We start from the raw sequence: 24,861 nt of genomic DNA on the forward strand, positions 1-24,861 counted from the left end.
CGGCTTTTGCAGAAGCTGTGAGGGGATCGAAGAAGAAGAGACTGTAGAACACCTTTTGCGTGTGTGTACCGCATTGGCAGTCAGCAGGAGTTCCACTTTCTTTGAAAGCCTAACTGATATAGCAGATGTGAACATTCTTAAGTTGTTGGAGTTTTTAAAGCGATCTAGATGGTTCAACGGTAGGAACTAGAAGGCATCTTCCTTCTTCTGTTCCTGTGGTATCACAATGGACGAAAGTCCATTCTGAGTCTGAGTCTGAGGCAGGCTGCCACTTAAACCTAACCTACGACTTCGTTTTTACCAATCAGATGTCATGATTCAATGAAAAATTTAATGTCAATGTCAAAAACTATCAATGCAATGCAATGCACTTTGTTGAAAACGTTTTAATAAACAGCACCAATATTAAATTTAAGTCAATATTTTTTCTGTGCGTATCTAGCGCAGAAAAATATTGTTAAGCCATTTTGATATTTAGGCGATATAACTGTTGGAAATAGTACTGCAGTTGTATGAACGAACTTCTACAGCGGAGTATTATTATACTCCACACTTTTTCCACGCCTATCAAATACGGCAGTACTGCTTGCTACTAACAAAACAAGACGAAGAAACATTTTTTTTACAATGGATGAGGTGGAAATTATGCGAGCTGAATTCGAGGCAGGTATGATGGTATAAAGAAAACAGCTATACATATTTTACAATGCAGGACTCTATTTTCAGTGCAAGAGCAAAACGACCGCTTAATGAACGAAAACACTCAATTGCGCCGTGAACTTCAACTTAAGAACAATGAAGAAAGATCGAAGTCCGCTCTAAATGTGGAAGCAAAACTTAAGGCATTTGAATATGAAAATGATCGAGATCGCATGTATGAGCAACTGGAAAAACTGAAACTTAAGTACAATCAACTGCATGTGGCTTTTGTGGCCAAAGTGAAGCGGTGTAAGGCCTTTGAGGAAGTTTTCAATCGACAGAAGACCCTAAACGGATTGGTCATGAAATCGGCCACAGCCAAAGGGCAAAAAGGTTGGAATGAATCATCGATGATCACTGGAAAATGCAAGTTTAACCACCCCTAAATAACACAACATGGGCTTAAAAATTCCCGTATGAATAACAAACAGATTAATGCCTTCTAAACACGCAAACCAGAAGGCCAATAGATTACAAAACGGGTAACAGGTAAAAACGAACTAAGTTCGGCCAGACCCATTGATTCCGCTTGCAATTTACACATTAACAGCTCAGTTCATGTGAGGATTTTTGAAGTAAGCTAATCTGTTAAACCGTGAATCTGCTAATGGTGGCTATAAATATTGTACTTGTTGATCAGTCTGAGTCACATTTGGTGTGAGTGTTAGGGATTGTAAGTTAAGTTGCACAAAACTGAGACTTCTTGAGGCGGATAGATTCGAATCGAGAGAACGGGGCTACATCTATAAATGGAGCTATCCGGACGCTATTTAGTGTGGTTTGTGTGCGTGAGGTGAACATTTGTACATCAAGTACCAAATTCTATCCAAATACCATAACAAGCCAAGAGTCTATGGGCTCAAGAAGTCAAACCGGAGAACCGATTTTTGTTGTGGCTGTAACTTCTAATATAACCCAATCTAATCAATCCTTTTTGTAGTCTATACGTTCAAGATCAGCTATTTTGGCTGCCATTTACCACAGGGGTAACTACCAAAACAATGGTTGTACAACTTAATTATTAGTTGACAACCGCAAGATTTTAAATCAAAAATGTTTTAAAAAATTTGGTCGAAAGGTTAACCGGACTGCAATTTCTGGGATTTCATTGCTTCATCAGCGGTATTCTTCGACGATGGGGGTATACTAATAGGATGGGGGTATACCAATTTCGTCATTTTGTTTGTAACTACTCGAAATATTCGTCTGAGACCCCATAAAGTATATATATTCTTGATCGTCACAACATTTTATGTCGATCTAGCCATGTCCGTCCGTCTGTCTGTCGAAAGTACGCTAACTTCCGAAGGAGTAAAGCTAGCCGCTTGAAATTTTACACAAATACTTCTTGTTAGTGTAGATCGGTTGGTATTGTAAATGGTCCAAATCGGTCCATAACCTGATATAGCTGCCATATAAACCGATCTTGGGTCTTGACTTCTTGAGTTGCTAGAATGCGCAATTCTTATCCGATTGGAATGACATTTAGCAAGACGCGTTTTGTTATGATATCCAAGTCTGTGCCAAGTATGGTTCAAATCGGTTCATAACATGATATAGCTGCCATATAAACCGATCTGGGATCTTGACTTCTTAAGCCTCTAGAGGTCGCAATTATTATCCGATTTGCCAGAAATTTTGTACGACGGACCCTCTCATGACCATCAACATACGTATTTATTATGATCTGAATCGGTCTATAGCCCGATACAGCTTCCATATAAATTGATCTCTCTCTAATTTACTTCTTGAGCCCCCAAAGGGCGCAATTCTTATTCGAATTGGCTGACATTTTACACAGGTCTCCAACATATAATTTAATTGTGGTCCAAACCGGACCATATCTTGATATGGCTCTAATAGCAGAGAAAATCTTTTCTTATATCCATTTTTGCCTAAGAAGAGATCCGGGAAAAGAACTCGACAAATGCGATCCATGGTGGAGGGTATATAAGATTCGGCCTGGCCGAACTTAGTACGCTTTTACTTGTTATACAGCTACACTATCTGAGGAGAGACTGCATAAGATGTGCTGTTGTCGCATATGCAAGCCAACATCGTTGTACGCCACGTATCATTTTTGTTATACCCACCAACGATGGATGGGGGTATATTCATTTTGTCATTCCGTTTGCAACACATCGAAATATCCATTTCCGACCCTATAAAGTATATATGTTCTTGATCAGCATAAAAATCCAAGACGATCTAGACATGTCCGTCTGTCTGTTGAAATTACGCTACAGTCTTTAAAAATAGAGTTATTGAGCTAAAATTTTGCACAGGTTCTTTTTTTGTCCATAAGCAGGTTAAGTTCGAAGATGGGCTATATCTTGATATAGCCCCCATATAGACCGATCCGCCTATTTGGGGTCTTAGGCCCATAAAAGCCACATTTATTATCCGATTTCGCTGAAATTTGGCACATTGAGTTGTGTTAGGCCTTTCGACTTCCTTTGTTAATTTGGCTCATATCGGTCTAGATTTGGATATAGCTGCCATATAGACCGATCCTCCGATTTTTGGTGTTAGGCCCATAAAAGCCACATTTATTGTCCGATTTTGGTACAGTGAGTTGTGTTAGGCCCTTCGACATCTTTCTTCAGTTTGGTGCAGATCGGTTTTGATTTGGATATAGCTGCCATAAAGACCGATTTCTTGATTTATGGTTTTGGGCCCATAAAATGCTCATTTATTGTCCGATGTCGCCGAAATTTGGGACAGTGAGTAAGGTTAAGCCCTTTGACATACTTCTGCATTATGGCACAGATCGGTCCAGATTTGGATATAGCTGTCATACAGACCGATATCTCGATTTAAGGTTTTGGGCCCATAAAAGAGGCATTTATTGTGCGATTTCGCCGAAATTTGGGACGGTGCTTTGTGTTAGGCTCTTCGATATTTTTATGCAACTTGGCCCAAATCGGTCCAGATTTGGATAAAGCTGCCATATAGACCGATATCTAGGTATTAGGTTTTGGGGCCATAAAAGACGCATTTATTGCCCGATGTCGCTGAAATTTGAGACAGTGAGTTTGGTTAGGCTCTTCGACGTGCTTCTTCAATTTTGCCCAGATCGGATCAAATTTGAATATAGCTGCCATATAGACCGATATCTCGATTTAAGGTTTTGGGCCCATAAAAGAGGCATTTATTGTCCGATTTCGCCGAAATTTGGGACAGTGCTTTGTGTTAGGCTCTTCGACATTTTTATGCAACTTAGCCCAAATCGGTCCAGATTTGGATATAGCTGCCATGTAGTCATGGCCCCATAAAAGGCGCATTTATAATCCGATTTCACTGAAATTTGACACAGTGACTTATGTTAGGCTTTTTGACATCCGAGTCTTATATAGTTCAGATCGGTTAGTTTTTAGATATAGCTAGTGTACTTATTAGTATTTGGTCCAAATCGGAACATATTTTAATATAACTGATATGGGACATAAGGTATTTATGAAGAATTTTTTGAAATTTTAGGCTAGTTTCAAGTTTTTACCATCTGAAAACAGCAAAAAATGTTTGCTGTTTCAGCAAACAACAACTGTTGTCCCATTTTGAGCAGATTTTTTGTTGTTCCAGCAAACATTTTCGCTGTTTTTAGTGACAAATTTCTATGAGTGATACACAAAATGAAAAGTTTCCTTATGTTTAAACCTAACCTATCCTAACCTACAACTTCGTTTTTACCCAATCACACATACACAAAACAAAAAGTTTCCTTATGTTTGTAATGAAAAGGTTTCATAGTTTCATCTTGGCCTCAAACCTTTGGGTACAATATTGAAAAACAGTAACAGAGCAATTTGTTATAAAAATCAACATCAAATTTTGCTGTAACAACAGAAAGTCAGCTGAAAATGGGACAGTAGTAATTTTTTGCAAAAATCATTGACCGACTTTGGCGGCTGACAGATACCGGCACTTAGGTAGCACGGAATTCCTAACTTAGGTTCTCTTTTTCAAGGTTACTTTTTTAGTATTTAGAGCGCACTACAAGCCGATTACTGGCTTCGGTGTATGTCCACAGATGCATGGGTTGAATTAATATCCGCACCCTCTTTTCAACCTAACTTAACCCATTTGTTGAGTTTAATTAATATTCTAAGACAAAATATCTAATAAAACCATATTTATGTTCTTAAGCAAAAAATGTTCGTCTAAAAATGCCACAAATGTACATTAATATGAATGAAATGCTTTACTTATTGTTTGGAAGCTTAAACTTTTGAAACTGTTAAAAAATTTTAATATAAAGTCAGCAACATGTGTTTGTTAGAAAACTTATGCCTTTGAAACTTATTCCTTTAAAACTTTATTAAACCCAAAAATAAGTTTTTTTTACAATTCTATTAAGGAAGTCTCAACTTTTCACCGATTTGGCCGAAATTTGGCATTATAGTGCGTTTTTACTCTCTAATAGGAGAAAGTTTCCCAGCATACTAAGTGATATACTTCAGGAAGCTCTACGTGTAACAGCGAAGAAGGCTACCGAAAATGGTCTAGGTGTAAATCCATACAAGACAGGAGATACAAGCTGCCTACAGTGGCACTTGTCTTCTTGGGAGGAGAGAATGTTCCATTTACAGAAAGGAAATTTAACTTCAAATCCAACATTTTGGAAAAGTTAAGAAAGGCAACTCTTGCAAGAGAGCCATTGGCAAAAGTTGGAGGCTTAGACCGCGCGCCATGCACACGGTATATACTGCAGTTGTCAGACCTTTAATGCTTTATGGTGTTGTGGTCTGGTGGACGGTGCTTGAAAACTCCACCTACTGTTCAATAGTCAACCGGATCTAAAGGATGGCTTGTTTGTGCATCCCAGCCGCAATGAGGACGACACCATCTCAATTTAATGCTACATCTAATGCCATTGAGACTAGACAAATAGTTGCGACCACTGCCGTGAGGCTAATGGAGTTTTTTCTTTGGTCATGTGACGGCTACGGACTCTGTGTTATCCTTGATACAATGTCGGATGTTCCATGCAGTTTGGATTATACCCTACCAGTGCGCTTTTTGATGAAAAGTATTGTATCACTATTCCTGATAGAACCGAGTGGAACTACGAAGTTATATAGAATTCTGTACGGATGGGTCCAAACTAGACGACCAGGTGGGCTTTGGGGTGTACTCTAAAGAACTAGAACTGGTCATGTCGAAAAGGTTACCCGATCACTGCAGTGTATATCAAGCGGAGATCCCATCAATTAAGAAAGTGGTGGAATGGCTAAGATATAATGTCATAACGACGATTGGCATACATATCTTCTTAGACAGCCAGGCAGCCATTAAATCCCTGGAGAACGAACTTCTGAACACAAAAACCGCCCTCTACTGTCGCAGATCTTTCAACGAGATGGTTGAACAGTTAAAAATTTACCTGTTCTGGGTGCCGGGCCACAGATATATCCCCGGGAATTGTAAAGCGGACGAGGAAATATATTACAGATTCCAGGGAAATATGAATCTGTGGGTATGCCTCTAGCGACATGTAAGCTTAGTTTTCAGGACCAGGCCCGAAGGGTAACGAATGATAGATGGTCACAAAGAGGGGGCTGTGAGCATTCCAAAACTATGTGGTCTTATCTAGACTTGAAGAGGTCTACCGCTTTGTTGTTACTGACTAGAACAGCGTCTCAGTTATGACAGGTCACTGTCTAATTGGAAAACATGCTGAGAGACTGAAGGTTGCCAGTAACGATTTTTGCAGAAGCTGTGAGAACATCGAAGAAGAAGAGACTATGGAATACCTACTGTGTGTGTGTGTCCCGCACTGGCAGTCAGAAGGAGTTCCACTTTAGGGTCTCATTTCTTTGAGAACCTGTTGCTGGACTTTTAAAAGCGATCCGGATAGTTAAACGTTAGGAACTAGAAGGCATATTCCTTCTTCTGTGCCTGTGGTATCACAATGGACGAAAACGTCTAAGTGAGTCTGGCAGCCTGCCACTTAAACCGAACCTAACCTACCCTCCAATATTGTTTATAGGCAGAAAATAAAATAGTATATCACTGGTCTCGTTTTTTTATTGTTTCTATCTCAAATTTTCGAGTTGTTTGGAAATCCCGCAAACGTTTTTTAATCAGCTTTCGTTTTTGAAATAAAGCAACATTTTCTATGGTTTTTGTTAAGATTTCCGATGAAAATTCGAAAGATGTTGTATGCTTGATCCAAAAAGATTTTTCTATATTTGTGGTAAATATATATGTTTGAAAAATAAAACAATTTCGAATGTGCAGGACATTAAAATAGAAATAAGTCGTATTACTTACTTTACATTTATTGGCTATGACAGAATATTTGTACCACTAACCGAATGTTGAATAGTATTCCAAGCGCCTCGATTTTCTGCGCTCATTCTAAAATACTTCGTATGTCTACGGTTATTTTCAAGTGGAAAAAGAGGCTCATCATTTGATGATATGGGTGCCTATTATATCTTTTCGATAATTATTCCCGCGTAGCCATACGTCATGCGCCACCTTAGTCACCCATGTTTCATATTCAAATAAAAGATTTGCAAATGAATTCGCCAAATCTTGGGAGCTACCAATTTTATGGTAAGATCGCTTTTTGCTATACTTTAATTAGCTATGACAGAACAATTGACCCTTTAGCCCAACTTAGAATAGCGTTCCAAGCGCTTTGATCTTCTGCGCTCCTTCTAAAATCTTTGATACCATGTTTCGAGATGTTTATCCCCACTTGGACTTTCCATCTGTGTTTTGGTCGTCCCAGTTTGGTATGCCAAAGCAACCATGCTAACGTCGTCATACAGCTGTTAAGTTCGTGGTTGATACGACGCCGATACTCTCCATCAGTGCAAACTCATACATAAATTTTACGAAGAATCTTTCTCTCAAACACTCCAAGAACCACCCCGACTGCTTTCACAGTACCCGTGTCTGGGAAAAATATAACAACACGGATAGTATCAGCATCTTTCATAGTGTAATCTTCGTCTGTCCAAAGGTGGCCTTGTTTCTAAACTGCTTACTTTGTCCAAAGTAGCATCTGTTTTCAGAATTATTCTTCGCTTTATTTTAATACTGGTGTTATTCGTATCGGTTACGGCGGTGCCGAGATAGATAAGGTTGTTGACAAACTCAAAGTTGTGGTTCCCAACTTTCGCCATTTTCTTTATCTGCTCGGTTGTACAAGGCGTTGTTGATTCCATTCGTTTTGTTCACTTTCACAGATTCTTTTCCGATTCTTTTAAAGGATGCAGTTACTACTTCCGGTGAACGACCCACGATACCGATGTCGCCGGCATAGGCTAGTAGCATGTGTTCTCTTGTAGGTAGTGCGCCATATCTGTTCACATCTGCATTATCTTCTCCAGCAGGATATTAAAGAGATAACACTATAAACTCTCTCCTTGTCTGAAACCTCGTTTCGTATAGAATGGTTTGGAAGGATTATTTTCTATTCTTTCTTAGGAACGTGTGCAGAGCCTTATTAATTTTTCAGAGTTGACCTATCCCTCTCGGGTCATTACCAGAATTTGGCGCAGAGTGAATATCTGGTCTATGGTGGATTTACCAGGTTTAAAGCTGCATTATCCGATTATCTCATTGAATTTAGGTTTTATTCATTCACACAGGGCGCTCAATGGGCAAGAGATTTATTCGCCTGAAGTTGACACATTTCCTCTGGTCTCTTGTCTTGTGTACGGTACATAGTATGCTGACGTTCCAATCATCGGATAGCGTTCTTCTACACTTAAAAAAAATTTGTTTTTGAATAAAAACTACTCCCTCCTTAAATATCCTCTCTAACACAATGAACTGCGTACAAAGGGGACATCCCCTGCGTGTTGGTTGATTAAGAAACAAAAAGTTGAACTTCGTACTTTTATTCTTTTTTAGTCCATGTGGATCTAAAAATTAATGGTGCAACGTGAACTAAATGGAACTAATTTATTCTATATTCAGTGCATATGATGAACAATGTTTTTAACTGAACTCAAAATAATTGATGGAATAAAATGTTTGAAATATTTACTGTGTGTTAATACAACTCTACAAACTTGTTGCAAAACCTCTGCTTCTATTTCGTTCAGTTTTAACTAATGCCCATAAAATAATTAATTGAATTGTAGCTATACCTATTATTTTCACGTTTACACTTTGCTAATATATATTTCACATGTATTATCTATTGAAGAATAAATGTTCACACATTTAGTTTCAATGGCTTTCAAAAAGTTTCGTTAAGGTGTAAGCACCATATTATCACAGAAATTACGTTACGGCCTCCTTTTTATAGCCGAGTCCGAACGGCGTGCCGCAGTGCGACACCTCTTTGGTGAGAAGTTTTTACATGGCGTAGTACCTCACAAATGTTGTCAGCGTTAGGAGGGGAAAACCACCGCTGAAAATTTTTTCTGATGGTCTCGCCAGGATTCGAACTCAGGCGTTCAGCGTCATAGTCGGACATGCTAACCTCTGCGGTACGGTGGCCTATACTACATTATAGTATATGCGAATTTTTTATTTTTTAGTGTGGAGTAAAGAAATTATGCATAGAGGTTACAAAGGAATCAACGGGGCCAGGGAGGTTTGGATTGGAACACATTTGTACAAAAAATGTGAGAAATTTACCAAGTTTTCTACAAGCCAAAAATGTGGTATATGTTTCTATACACTCCATTGAGTTGGTTATTTTGCTATTCCATTTGCAACACATCAAATTATACATTTTCAAACATACAAAGTATACATACTAGATCGTCGTTTGTTGAAATCACTCTATTGCCTAAAATTCAAGGACGGCCTATATCTTTATAAAGCACCATTCATACCGATCTCCCGATAAGAAATCTTGAGTTCATAAATGTCGTATATTTTTGACCCGATTTCAATGAACAACTGTGCCAAGTTTGCATAAACCAATCTTCCGATTAAGGTTTTATTCCCAGAAATACGCTTTTACTATTAATTTTCTCTGTTACCGTAAGTTGCATACGCCCCTCACAATCTGAGTATGTACCAGATCTGAACATATTTGTATGCAGCTGCAGCTTTGAATTTAAATTTCTTTCAGCTTTGAAAATAAATTTCACCTGCCCGCATTGAACAGGTAAAAAAACGCATTTCTTCCCCTGAATTTACAAAATTTGGAAGAGATCCCTTACCATTTGTGCCAGTTACTGTCAATATCAGAACTTACGCCCTTTTTTTCTAAATTTTAAAGCAATCAGACGCCATGTATCAGTATTTGGCCCCTAAAAATCCATGGTTTATTCTGCACTCTTAACGAGTACTCACAGATAAAAATAATTTTGAAAAACAACAACTTTTATCGAAAAAACGACGAGGAAATTTGTTAGTTTTCCTGCAATAACATATTTTGAATTTCAACGACCCAAAGTACAAATTTGTTGTTGAAAGGCACTCTTTGCAAGCCAACATATAACAACAACAATATGTTCATAAGCAATACAAAAAACCATTCAAAAGCATTTTTTTGTTCCGCTCACGCTCCTTGTCTTGTTCGTTTACAGCTTTGCTATCCGTTTTTTTTTCTGCCACACTCTCTCTAATTTTGCCGCAGCATGATCCTCTAACCTACCGATGATCTACCTACCGCATCCTCTATCCAACCGACTTCACTTTATTCATGTTGAAATAACTCAAAAAAGTATAATTATACAGCAATAAATGTCTCAATAAAATTCGATTTTAAAAAAATATATAAAAGCCACTTTAAAGAAAAATTTTTGATTACGAAATACGCATTTTTTAGCCGTATTTAAAGAAAAAGAAAAGAAACGAAATCATTGTTTTTTTTTTTGAGCGACCGGAGGATTCGAACCTGGTTTTGCAAGTTCTAATGGCATGGGAGTCTTTTGTGGTAGATTTTAGTACGCGTATTTTAACAACTAACTCAACAAAAGAATGTGTTGAAAATCCACAACATTTCAATTATTTTGTCAGTCAAGTCTCTACAAAACTACTTCAATAAAATATATGCATCTATTGGTATTAAACTTAATACCAGACCGAAATCAGAAATAAATAAAAGAATGTGTTTTTGATTGAAGAGGACAACATTAAATTTTGTGCAAATATGCAGTGTCAACCCTGAATCCTTTAAAGATAACCAAGAATTGTTTTGTTAAGAATGAGTTTTATAAGTGTTAAAGAGCTGCTTGGATGCATCGTTATCTAGAGTCCAAAAGCTTTTAAACGATGTCTTAACAGTCGCTGTGTCAGGCTGTGCCAGTCGTTAAAACTTTATTGCCATTTTGTCAAAAAAAAAACAAGTAAAAAGGCGTTATGTTCGGCCGGGCCGAACTTTGGATACCCACTACCTCGGGAATATATGTCCGGTGAAAATTGCATACCTTATGTCCCATAGCAGTTATATCGAAATATAATTCGATTTGGATCAAATACTAATAAGTACAAGTCATTCTTCAATTGTGTATAACAAAATATTGGTCTTTCTAGTAGCTAAATCTAAAAATAAACCGATCTGAACCTTATACAACATGGATGTCGAAAAGCCTAACATAAGTCAATGTGTCAAATTTTAGTTAAATCGGATTATAAATGCACCTTTTTTAGGGCCAAGACTTTAAATCGAGATATCGGTGTATATGGCAGCTATATCCAAATCTGGACCGATCTGAGTGAAAATGAAGATGGATGTCGAAGGGGCTAACCGACTCACTATCCAAAATTGCGGTGACATTGGACAATAAATGCGCCTTTTATGGCCCCAAGACCTAAAACCGAGAGATCGGTCTATATGACAGCTATATCCAAATCTGGACCGATCTGTGCCATAATGCAGAAGTATGTCAAGGGGCTTAACCTTACTCAGTGTCCCAAATTTCAGCAAAATCGGATAATAAATGTGGCTTTTATGGGCCTAAGACTCTAAATCGGCAGATCGGTCTATATGGGGACTATATCATGATATAGTCCTATATAGCCCATCTTCGAACTTAACCTGTTTATGGGCAAAAAAAGAATCTGTGCAAAGTTTCCGCTCAATATCTCTATTTTTAAAGACTGTAGCGTGATTTCAACAGACAGACGGACAGACGGACGGACCTGTCTAGATCGTCTTATATTTTTACGCTGATCAAGAATATATATACTTTATAGGGTCGGAAATGTATATTTCGATGTGTTGCAAACGGAATGACAAAATGAATATACCCCCATCCTTCGGTGGTGGGTATAAAAAACTATCCGTTTACACTGCGTTTGAAGTATTTCAAATGACGGTCAGCTGAGTTGTGTTACTATATAGAAGTGTACATTGCAGGAACTAGAAGGCATTTTCGCTCTCCTCTTCCTGTGGTATCGCAAATGAAGAAAAAGTTTCAGTGAGTCTGGTTGCACATGCGTACACAGTCGAGATTGGATAAGTTAAACGGTAGAAAAGTATATTTTTCCCTTCGCTTATGCATAATTCTCAGCTAAGCGTATTTCACTTCATCATGCTATATATATGTATGAAATAACTGAGACATTAATTAGCGAGAAGATAAGATATGGTTTTGCAACTTTTGTTGAGGAATTAATTCCAAGACATATTGACATGGGACTGATTAATATCCGCACCCTCTTTTCAACCTAACATAGGCGGTTTATTTCGTTAAGCGATATGGCTCTAAAACGAATTAAATTCAATTCATTCTATTTCAGCAACAATGAATGGTTGTTTCAATCAAGTTTAATTTTAGTGCTTGACAACAGTTGCATTCCTATAAACTTTTATCACTTACACAGAAAAAATATAAACCTAAACTAGATGAGCCCGGCCCGCTTCGCTGCGCCTTCATTTACACCAAGCAAAAGGATGTTTCTCGTTCTTAGTCTATAAAAAATTTTACATTTTAATTTTACCGATTTTTTCTCCTAAATTCATAATTCTAATATTTTTTTATACATTTTTTTTTATATATGACAAAGACAGACTTTTAAATTTTTTTAAACAATTATTGTTAAGGTTCGTCAACTAAATTCCTATATTTTATTTTTCTTTATTCAGAAAATCATAGATTGTCATCAACTTTGACCACACTGTCCTCTCTTAGTTCGTGTTGGCGTTTCAAAAGTAAACAGCTAGTAGAGGGCGCTAAATTAAATGTTATTGTTACTCGCTTGGAGTGGCTTAACGCCTTTAACATTGATCATGATGTGGTAATTGTCTTTAAATGACTATGTGACTACCTGTTAAATATTCATCAATAGGTCTTAATCAAAGCAAATAGCACTATTAAACGATTTTCTGGTCTTAAGAACTAATTTGCCAGTCTATATATTTGGTAGTCACCTCTACCTCTGAACGACCGGGTTCGACATCTTGCTAAGATATTAGAATAAATTTTGTGATGGTCATCCAGACACGCGATGACCATGTAATACTTTTGAACAAAAAAGTGTTGCCCACGTTGTCTGGACTTGTCCAGGAAATAAAGGTTCCTTATCGATAAACTAAAATTTGAATCGTAAAAACTGATATGTGAGATATATCTCTGCTGTTACTGGCCTCCATGGCGCTAAGGGGGTGTCTAAAGAATGGATGTGTGCCACACCGCTTCTGCCATTTGAGGATAAATAAGAATATCACGCTTCACTCAAAAATATCTATCGCTTGGTCCCCCATTGTCTTAATATAAATCTATGGAAACACTTTTAGAAGGTAAAACGCTACCTGGATACTTGGCCACAAATGTTAAAGCCATAGTCGTAATCTACTCCCAAATACCTTTCATTTCAATCCCACAGAGCCATGATTTGCTAATGTGCGCCTTTGAGGGACGTTTTGGGAGTGGGACGACCCCAATTACTTGGTCCTCATTTTTTATTTCATATTCATAATCTACTTTCGAGTACCTTTTATTTGAGTCCCATGTTGATATGTACGTCTAATATGTCTGTTTGGGGGAGTTTTGTTTGTTTGGGGGAGTTTGGGGTAGCGTCCTGGTTATTTGGACCCAATTTATAATGTCATATTCGTATTCTTCTCTCCAATACCTTTCATTTGATACCCATATTGTCCCGATCCCCGATATTGGTTTTGGGTGGTGTTTTTGGCGTAACGAGAAAGGGTCCGCCGCTTCCAATATCAACAAATTATATATCCTATACCTCCTTCCTGACCATATTCGTGATTCATTCGAGCCCCATATTGTCTTTATCGTCTAATATACCTATTTTAACACTTGCTGATATGCTTTCCTCAGTAAGAATAGGAAAAAATCTCTTCGGACCATTTAATACCAAACGAGATTTCAGACAAGGAGACAGCCTATCGTGTGATCTCTTTAATATCCTTCTGGAGAAGCTTATACGAGATGCAGATGTGAATAGGTATGGCACACTAAACGGAAGTAGTAACTGCAATCTTTGAAATAATTGAAGGAGAGTCAGTGAGAATGGGTCTGGCAGTAAATGAAGATAAGACGAATTGGATAGTTTCAACTCCCAAAAAGACTTGCACAACCGAGCACATAAAGAAAATGGAGAAAGTTGGGAAACACAACTTTGAGACAGTCAGTAGTTTTATCTACCTCGGCACCGCCGTAACCGAAACGAATGACACCCATTTTGAGGTTAAGCGAAGAATAATTCTGGCAAACAGATGCTACTTTGGACTAAGTAAGCAGTTTAGAAACAAGGCCACCTCTCGACAGGCGAAGATTACACTATACAAGACACTGATACTACCCGTGCTGTTATATGGTTCTGAAGGATGGGTACTTGTGAAAGCAGATGAGGCAGCGCTTGGAGTATTTGAGAGAAAGATTCTTCGTAAATTATATGGACCAGTTTGCGTTAATAGAGAATATAGGCGACGTATGAACCGCGAGATGTATGACGGCGATAGCATAGTTACACGCATCAAAATACAACGGCTGCGTTGGCTAGGTCATGTTGTCAGAATGGATGAGGAAGCTCCAGCAAAGAAGTCTTTTGAAGGCAAACACGGTGGTACACGCAAACCGGGAAGATCAAAAGCCCGATGGAAAGATCAAGTTGTGGGAGACACCGCGAAACTTGGAGTCAGAGATTTTAGAATGAGTGCAGAAGATCGAGGCGCTTGGAACGCTATTCTTCGTTCGGCTGGTGGAACAAATATTCTGTCATAGCCAATTAAAGTAAGTCAGTAATACCTATTTAGGAGGGTTTTGTGGTCAGGGCGACCCCCCCCCCCCATTTTTAATATGAAATTCGTACTATACTTTCATTTAAGTCCCATATTGTCCCCTTCGGTCCACTTTTATTTTCGGGTGGTACTTTCGGGGTAAATAGGAGGGTCCGCCCTCCTTGCGATATCAAAAAGATATATGGCCTATTGCTCCTTCCGGACCAACAAAGTTTCAAATCCACAAACAAACACAAATTCATTTTTATATATATAGATAGATTTGGCAGATTAAACATGGCATTGACTTATGAACAACTTTTCAAAGATGGCAAGTGATTGGTAAAGAAGGCATACGTTGAACATAATTTTAATTGTACGATTTCAATTGTTGTTTAATAATACAAATAGTGAGTATCTATTTCTGCGTTCTGTTGTGTTCTCTTTCACACATATATAAAGCCAAGTAGTGTGAATGAGCCAAATATATGTCTAGTTTCCATCATATACAGACATATTGGCGTGGCTAGACAAAAAATATCAAGAAAAATAGAAAGTGTGGTTTTTATTTATCTATCAATAAAATAATTTATAACATAATTATTGTTAACTATAAACGAAATATGTTAAAAGGTGTTATGCGGACATGGTGTAAAGCAGAAAAGCAAAATTTAGAATGTGAACAAAAGAAATAGATAAATTCCAAACGAAACAAATTTAAGGACATGCATGTAAGAAGGAGACGTGGTGCTTATAAATATTGTTTTATTTTAATACGTTATTATCCCTATAGACATTATATTAGCTTGGAAACGAGGCTGATGACGGGAGATAAGAAATGCAGAATTCCTTAATGTGGGTGTAGATTTCGCGGAATTGTGCGTAAAATGATAAGATTTCTATTTACTATGATTCACTTTAATATGTACAAAAATTATTTTCTTCATTTTACTTTTTACGGGCGGAAAGAAAATATAAATTCAAACAAAAAAAAATGCGTTACTAAAAACCATATATTACATGTTTTAACCGCAATTTAATCTAATAAAAAAGGGTTTTTTAATAATGGAAAAAATACCAATTATTTTCTCTTATTTAATTGGTAAAAATGTTATTTGAGAGATGGGACAACTTTCAAATAAATTGGTTTATTCACTTAACAACCCCTTTAATTGGATTTTTGAGCTTGTCACAAATCCAAAATACAAAATTGTTAATCAATAATACAAATTCATTTGTAGGTGCGATTTCACCGAATTTTTTAATTGAATGAACAAATTTCCTAATTGAACCATGCTTTTAGTTTTTTCTGTGTATCAACTTTAAATACTGATTTGATCGTTATTTTAAAATAAATGTGGCAATGATAAAACATACCAAACTTCACAAGTTTAAGCACATTAATGACAAAAGATACGCCTGTTGTATTCTCAATGTGGTGCAATGCTTGCTTTTTTCATTCTAATAAGGTTTAATAAAATCATTAATGATATATTAAAATAGAGTTTAACCTATGACATTTTTTCAGAACCAAGCTCTTTATTGGAAGGGAGACAATCGGAAAACAGTGAAAGTGTTACCATACACACGTTGAATGAACAAGTCACAACACTGAAAAACGAACTAGCCGAAGCGTACGACATCATCGATGAGTTAGAGTTCGAACTGGAAAGTGTGAGTAAAATATACAAACTGAATGGTTTAGGGTCCGAACAACTTCGAAAGAGAATAGGAAAATTTGGTTTTATTTATATATTTACTTATAAACATTAAAAAAAAAAATAAAATAAAATAAAATAAATAAATAAAAATATTAAAAAAAAAATATATTAGGGAAAAAGTATAATATATACTTGATTCACATACTACATTCAACATGCGATTTAAATTTAAAAATGACCATGTTAGTGGTCCATTGCGGACATAATTGCAACGATGAGATGTTGTGCAAAATAAATCAGTAAATCGTAAACAAAAAAGGGAACTAAAGCCAATAAATCAGGAGAATCGACACGATTATTTATCAAATCAAAAATAAATAAAGAAGACTGAAATTTTCTACGACAATGCAAACTCTGTAATCCCAGTAACAAGCATCGCAACCGATATGGCAAACGTTCCAAAGGAAACAGGGGTAAATTTGGAAAAAAGTTTTTGAGTTCGCTTATTACGACCAATATGCGAAAGACAATGATCCCAAATGATGGCTGCATACTCTAACTTCGATCTAACAAAAGTTATATATGGGCAGATCCCAAAAAGAATTAACCAACCAACAAACTTTCAAATAATTCCTAATGAATTTTTTGGTTAACACAATGCTAGAGTGGGTATTGAATTTTATGAATCTACTAGCTGAACCGGGCCCGTTCCGCTGTGCCTTCTTTTACTTTATATGGAACAAAACTATCTTTGCTAAATTTATTTTCGACAATTAAAGAGCTTTAAGTAAAATACCATTCTACGAAAATTAGTAGGTGTATATTGATTGACTAATAGCATAACATTATAAATGCCTTTATCTGAATCCCATATTATCTTTATTGTACTACGAATTCGCTCGAAGGGTTTAGAGTCATTTAGGTTTGGATGTAAGATGTACTCCAATCTTAAAATAAATTATTTGGGCCCGATATTCCCATGGAGATTTTGGGAGTGGGAAGGCCTCTAGTGTGGTGTTTGGTGGGTTCAGGGGGTGGTGTGGGCCCCCAGTGTAAACGTCCGAAAGTGGGTATGAATTTCGTGCATTACTCCCAAATACCTCTTATTTGATCCCCATATTGCCATGATCGGTAAAAAATGTAAATACAAAAAATATAAGCATAGTGCTCTACTTTCAAATACCATTTGTTTAAACCCAATATTGCCAATGGTTTAAGGGAAGTTTATGGGACGAAGCGTGCCCCAAACACTTAGCCTCAAAATTGGTTATCAAATTCGTTTTCTAATCTCAAATACTTTTCATTTATGGCGCAAATTTTCATGGTCGGTAAATTTGGACTGATTTTTTGATGGCGTTTTGAGGATGGGGCGGTGCCCCAAATACATGGTCTCACATTTGGATATCAGTAAATAATTGCTGTTTGTGGAAGGTAGGTATATCCAAATTTAGCTCGATATGAACCATACTCGGTGCGGTAAAAAGACTAAGGACCAAAATTGCGCAATATTGCTCCACATACAGACTCCACATTGAGTTGATTACTTTTTTGTAAAGATGTCACTTATTTAAAAATATGTGTACTCTAAAAACGTTTGATGGGGCAAACAAATGCAGCTTATACTTTAAGAAGTTTAAGAATACACTTCTCGAGATCTAATAAAAAAGAATTAGGGCAAAACCTTTTAATGCTAAATAATGCATTGCGAAATAGTTGCGTTTTACCTGTTTTGGCCATGGCACCAGTTTACTATGTGCAAAATTTCATCTAAATCCGATGACAATTACAGCTTCCAGAGTCTCAAGTTCTCAAATTGGAAGATCGGTTTTTACTGGAGTTATATCAAGTTATAGACCGATTTGGAGCGTACTTGACACAGCTCGGTTTATAGCTCGGGAGCTATATCCAAACCTGAACCGATACTGCCCATTTGCAATCCCCTGAGACCTACATCCAGAAGAAGAAGTATCCGGGCCAAATTTCAAACGGATAATGACCATTATCGTTTTTACGAAGGACGGACGGACATGGTTAGATCGACTTAGGGTGTCAAAACGACCAAAAATATATATGCTTTATAGGGTCACACATCAATACTTCGAGGGTATAAAAAGAGTATTATTCTAGTCTATTTATACCTAGTGTAACATTTAAATGTAAATTTTTCTCTTTCGCGTGTAGATAGATATCCTAGAAATGGAAAATCAACGCCTACAAGAGGAGCTGAAATCGATCAAAAAAGAAAAACTAAGGCTTAGAACTGGAATTGCTGCGCATTGGGATGACGGTGAAGATGAGTCTAACGAATTCGAAGGAGCACCACGGTTTGGCACTGATTCTGTGGCCTCGTCTTTAGCTGAATCTATTGCGGGGGACATGGATCCGGAAACCGTGGAGCGAGCCGCTTTAACCGAAAGTGTAGGTATAATAGATAGAGTTGTATCTTTAATACTCTAAATTGCTTGTACATTCCTTCTTACAGCTGGTTCGTTTGGCCGATGTTGAGAGCAATTCTCTACGACGTGAGCTATTAAGATCGAGGCTACGCAAGACCGTTAGGGACATGAGACCCACAAGTACCGATGCTTAGCCATCATGCGCAATCTGTTGACGGCCACTGCAGCCGAAGTGTTGGCACTCCCCTCGACCACAAGTGACAGATGAACATTAAGTCAGTTGATTCCAATTTATTTACCATTGCTTAGCTCCATAGAGGTTTCATATTTTCCAAAATAAAAAACAAAAAACTCGCTGATGTATTATTGTAAAGATACACATTGCAATGTATGGGTCTATATCTGATGCACGTTATGCAGGTATTTTTACAATGAAGTGTCAGCATAAAAGTGTCTACGAACAAATTTATTCGGAATTTATACTTCAGCATTAAAGGTGGCCTAATTACCACTGAAGCCTGATTACATTTTTAAAGTGGGCCATCAATTTGAAATGGTATACATACGAGTACATACAAACTTAGGTACATGCACAAACATTATGTCTAGCCATCAGTTTTAGCTCTATATGGTGTCCCAAATAAACAAAGAAACAGAAAACGCGTTAAATTGTAGCAACTAAAATGAAATAAGAAATTTGCCTAGAGGTCAATCTCCTGATAGCGATTACAACTGGCCAATTAAATTTGTATATACCTCTCAGAACTTTCCTTTTTTAGCTTGAAATATTTCTAATACAGCGTAAATGTTATAGTTTCAAATGTTCCAAAAGACTTATGCTATACGACATCTCTACCTACGATAATTTTATGGTCACAACCGAGTACTAGTCCCCTTTTTATTGAACACATAACTAAGAGATTTTATTGTACCAATTTGTTATATACCTGTTTGGAGCAACCGATCAAAATGGGCGTTTTGATATTTAGATGAAAAACTTTCCACACTAAAACATGTTATTTTAAAATTTATATCTTTTTACAAAACTAATATATATTTCGCTTAAACAGAAATGCCACTGCGGTATGGCCTTTACATCAGATGTTCCGAGTATACGAGGACGGTACCAAAAGTAGCCGACCTAACAAAGAAAACCCATCAACTTTGGGAATTTTTTTTCTTTATTTCCCAACAAAATCTCCTACTAGCTCGTTACAGTTTCTCCAGCGATTTTCAATAGCTTCCATACGTTGTTTGCAGAAAGAACTGTCAAAAAGCCAACAACCTTATTTTTCGACCGAGCAATTTTTTAATTTTGAAAACAACAAATAGTCCGAGGGAGAAAGATCTGGCGAAAAAGGTGCGTTCTCATAAATAGCAACATAATTTTCTAATATAATGATATGACCTTAAATGGTGTACGGCGGAGGCCACCGTAGGCCAGAGGTTAGTGTGTCTAATCCTGGCGAGAACATCAGAAACAATTTTCTGGTGACATTTGTGAGGTACTATGCCGCGTAGAAACTTCTCCCCAAAGAGGCGATGCAATGCTGCACCCCTTATCATTGAGCTTAAAATTTGAATCGCACCGCACCCAGTGATATGTCAGAAGTTTGCCCCAGTTCTTTAGCGGAATGTTCATGAGCAAATTTGCATTTGCAATGACGTATGTAGGTATATTTTTGTCCACCCTGAAATTTTATTTCATTGTTTTTGTTGATCATTGTTAAAAGGCTGGAGGTGAAATCCGAGCCTAGGAGGCAACAAAGGCAAGTCTCCACAAAGCTTATATGAAGAACTCAAAGTAAAGTATTGTCATAAAAATTAAAGTAAATTTAAGTTGGTGTCGGAAAGACCATCGAAACTCCCCCCACGAAGCGCTCAGTGTTCACATTGATTGATATAACACTAAAAAATTTTATTTCAATCCGATTCGAAGGCTCGAAATGGTAAGAAACGCAAATCTAAGAAAAGTGTTATCCGACCGGATTGTTAGTAGCCGACGTCTACGGGGAAATATTTTCGTATGTCCTCCAATTTCTTTATTCAATTTGTAACACATCGAAGAATTGACCTGAGACCCAACAAAATATAAATGTATATTCTTGATCTTCTTGACATTCTACGTCGACCTATCCATGTCCTGATTTGACTTCTTGAGCCTCTAGAGGGCGCAATTTTTACCCGATTTGGCTGAAATTTTGCAAGTGGCTTTTTCTTAGTCTTTCAGCAACTCTGCCAGGTATAGTCTCAGTGAGCCCATAACTTGATATAGCTCCCTTATCAACCGATTTCCAATTCGACTCCTTGAGCCTACAGAGGGCGCAATTCTTATCTGGTTTGACAAAAATTTGGGGTTAGGTAAGGTTATGTTGAAAAGAGGGTGCGGATATTGATCCGTCCCATGCATCTATGATCATACAACTAAGCCAGTAATAGGCTTGTTGTCCGCTCTAAATACAAAAATTTAACCTCAAAAAAGAAATTCCAAGTCAGGAATTCCGTGCTACTTACAAAATCCCTAATTGTTTTCCATACCACGCCACTAAGTTGGTTCATGTCTGGTATCTAAGTACCGATGTCTATTAGCCGCAAAAGCCGCTAATGCCCCATTTCACATTTCATCATCTTCCCCACATGCCCTACACATGCTATCACTTACCGCATCGATTTTGCATAAGTGAGTTCATGTGTCCTGTTATGATACTGAAAGCTTTACTGACCACCTTCTTACTTCCTTTCAGTAATGGCCTCGTCTTCTCACAATCTGGATTTCCCCATAGGATTTTCACCGTCCAACCGACTGTTTCGCTGTTCGACAGTGTTAAATGCTCGTGCTTACTCAGACTGCGTCGAACCGAAAGGCTTCGGGTTAACCAAGTTTATTGGCGGCAGTCCTGCTTTTTCGTCTGCTTTTTCATTCCCTATTACCATCCCCAGAGAAGGCATAATTCTCCTTTTTACACTCCAAGACTGTTCGTGACCTTGCCGTCCTGGTTGTTATTGTCCTCATGGCCAGTTTACTGTCCGTAAAGATGTTTACGCACATTCCGCCATTGCTCGAATCTCCGTCTGTCAGACCGTATTATGGTCAGGCAGGGTAAAACAGATCTCTGTTCCTGGGTTCTCAATGTAGAATCTTAATCTCAGTTATCCGATCGAAAACCTCTTCCCTTCCTTCCAGGTTTTCTATCGTTACCTCGATTATACCGCGATGGTATGACCTGATCTTATCCTCTATTCAATCTCCCATCACCTTAAGTCTCACAGCCGCAGTGGCTGCCTCACACTTAATCTGTATGTCAATGCGTCGGATATCTAGAATAGTCTCCAGTGCCAAATTAGGCGTGGTCCTCATCGCTCCGCCTATGTCAAGCCAATATGTTCTTTGAACCCGTTTTATTATCCGTACGATGTACTTTTCGGATTCAGGCCCTACTCCGAGCCTACTGTCCGTCTACATAGAGTCCAACATCTGTGAGCCTTCTCGATACGCTCCTGAATGTGACACTTCCAAATAAATTTCCCGTCCAAAATTACTCCTTAGTATTTGACCATATCGTAATCGTTCTATTGAGGAAACGAGGTGCGTCAAATTGGCCCACCTACGTCTTCCTCGTGAACAGGCAGATTTTAGTCTTTAGTCTGTGTTAACTTTGGGACCCCTAGGTCTAGCCCAGTTGTATGCCCTCTGCAAGACCCTTTCGGCCTTTCTGCATAGCTGGAAGTATTATAACATCGTCTGCGTATCAAACGGGTTCGTATCCCTTCTAAGTCAGCATCCATAATAGGTTATTTTGTGGTGGTCACCCATTAGAGTGGTGATAAAATGCCCCCTATAGCGTGCCTTGTGCCATTTTCTCCCTTATATTTGCGTCATGGGACCCACAATTTATTCACCTGTCCCTTAGCATAAGGTATATCATGTCTCTAAGGAACCGGTCCACTCGATACTGGTCTAAGAACTGGATCATTGTGTCGGTCCGCACATTGTTAAAAGCCCCCTTGATGTCAATGCATGCCGCCAAAGTGTATGACATCGCTGGATGTCATACACTTTATCATGGTATCCACGATACGTTTCATAATTTTTTTGTAGAAAGGACGTTATAGGCCTTTGGTGTCGCATAACTTGCCTTGCCGAGCTTGGGTATAAATATCACCCTTGCCCTCTGCCAGGTTTTTGGAGCATACGCAAGTGCTAGACACGCTGTGAAAACAGTTGCCAGATGGGGCGCCAGATAGTCGGCTTCCTTTTGTAATAACGCCATAAATATTCCATCAGGTCCGGATGACTTAAATGGTTTAAAGCTTCTCAAGGCTTCCGTTATGATAAGCCTTTGATCAACCTCATTATGCCAAGATTACGGGGTCTCCGTGAGCCCCTTCGTATCCTGTGGAAATTCGTTTTCATCAAGATCTTTAACGTTTTCTCCGTTGCCTCTGCTCTTACTGCCATGTCGTCTACTAAAGTTTCAGTGTGGGCATGGGTTTTTGAGAGAAACTTTTTCATCTTAGCGGCGTCATTAACGCTACCGATCTGATCGCATTAAAGTTACCAGGAGGCACGTTTTTTTGCTCACATAACCAAATTGTATTCCTTGAACCTTTCCAATAAACTTCCACTTTTTTACGACGTGCTCCGTTATAAAGTCTGTGGACCTCTTTCTCAATATTGCGAATTTCCTTTCTCGAGGAGGACAAATGTCTTCCAAGGACCCCACTAGTGCAGGCGTAATCCTGTTGACATTATCGTCAATGTGTTCTATGCTTAGTCAATCTAAATATTATGTTTCATTAGGTCGTTAGTATTCTTGAATTCTATCAGGGCTTGGCCCGCTTTTAAATGTTGGTACTACCTAACGAAATGTGGTGAGAGTTCGCATCGCATCCTATTGTTACCTCATTTCCTGTCTGTTTTGCCTTCCTCACCAGCCGTTACAGCTCCGACGTGGGTGGTGGTATCGGAGAGTCGAAAGGCATATAAAGACAACTCTGGGGAAAATATATAATTTAAATTTGTATGACAAATAACGCAGACATAAATGGTAGTTGATATGGTTCAGTCCAGAAGCTTTGTTCCGGGTCATCTATGGCTCCTGAATAAAGGCAATATGAATCGTGCACTTGCTGATTTTCTTCATCAGAGTGTGAATAGCTGTCTCGCTCCGAGGTTTATCTGGATGACCTCTATCATTGGCCCTTCATTAGATAGGATTCTTAGAAGTCGGTGATGGTCCCATCGTCGGCCCCCTGTTCGTTTAGCTGCATTGGGTTTCCTGTCCCTGCACTGCCTAAATATGCTTCTTGGGAATAGGTGATGGTCTCATCGTCGGCTCCCTGTTCTTTAGGCTGCATTGAGATACCTGTCACTGCACTGCCTGATGTCTCAATATTAGGATCTTTGCCTATCCTAGCCTTCCGAATCTTGAGAAAGTCGGTGATAGTTCCATCGTTGGGCCCCTGTTCATAAGATTGTGTTGAGACTCTTGTCCCTGCACTGCCTGATGTTTGTTATTGGGACAGTCGGTGATAGTCTCGTCGTCAGCCTCCTGTTTGTTAGACGGTATTGAGTCACCTGCCACTGCTCGGCATGATGTCTCCTTGTGGAAGACCTCCAATTTTTCTGCGACCAAATCTTGGTTTAGCTTGTAAAAGACGTACAACGTACGTCCATTTTTCTCACCAGCCTAAGCTATGCGCCCCAGGGAGTGTGGATACATCCGACGAGCTACTTGGCGGTATCGATACATTCTGCTGACGTAATGGGCACTTAAGACTGATTATCTGGTTGAATCCCACCGGATGCACTGCCGGTATTTATGATTGCATAAGTCATCTCATTTCTGTTGGCTTCCTTGCCACTCCGGCGTAAGAGGGCGGGTTCTTACATTATCCAGCGGCCATTCTCCCCTTCCGTGATGGCTGTGTGGTCTTTTTGGAAGTCACAGTCTTCCATGAAGTCAGGGGTCGTGCTTGCTGTCCTTCGTTGCTG

The 24,861-nt window shown here is 38.4% G+C and overlaps 1 protein-coding gene across 1 annotated transcript; it reads left to right on the forward strand.

Moving 5' to 3' along the window:
- The first annotated feature begins 527 nt into the window (after positions 1–527).
- LOC106081159 (uncharacterized) lies at positions 528–19,216 on the forward strand. Its single transcript, XM_013242940.2, has 5 exons — positions 528–667; positions 727–1,032; positions 16,338–16,483; positions 18,652–18,888; positions 18,953–19,216. Exons 1-5 carry the CDS (start codon positions 628–630, stop codon positions 19,058–19,060), a joined length of 837 nt encoding a protein of 278 aa, XP_013098394.2. The 5' UTR covers positions 528–627; the 3' UTR covers positions 19,061–19,216.
- The last annotated feature ends 5,645 nt before the right edge of the window (positions 19,217–24,861 follow it).

The sequence above is a fragment of the Stomoxys calcitrans genome, chromosome 3 (genome assembly GCF_963082655.1).
Source record: "Stomoxys calcitrans chromosome 3, idStoCalc2.1, whole genome shotgun sequence".
NCBI lineage: Eukaryota > Metazoa > Arthropoda > Insecta > Diptera > Muscidae > Stomoxys > Stomoxys calcitrans.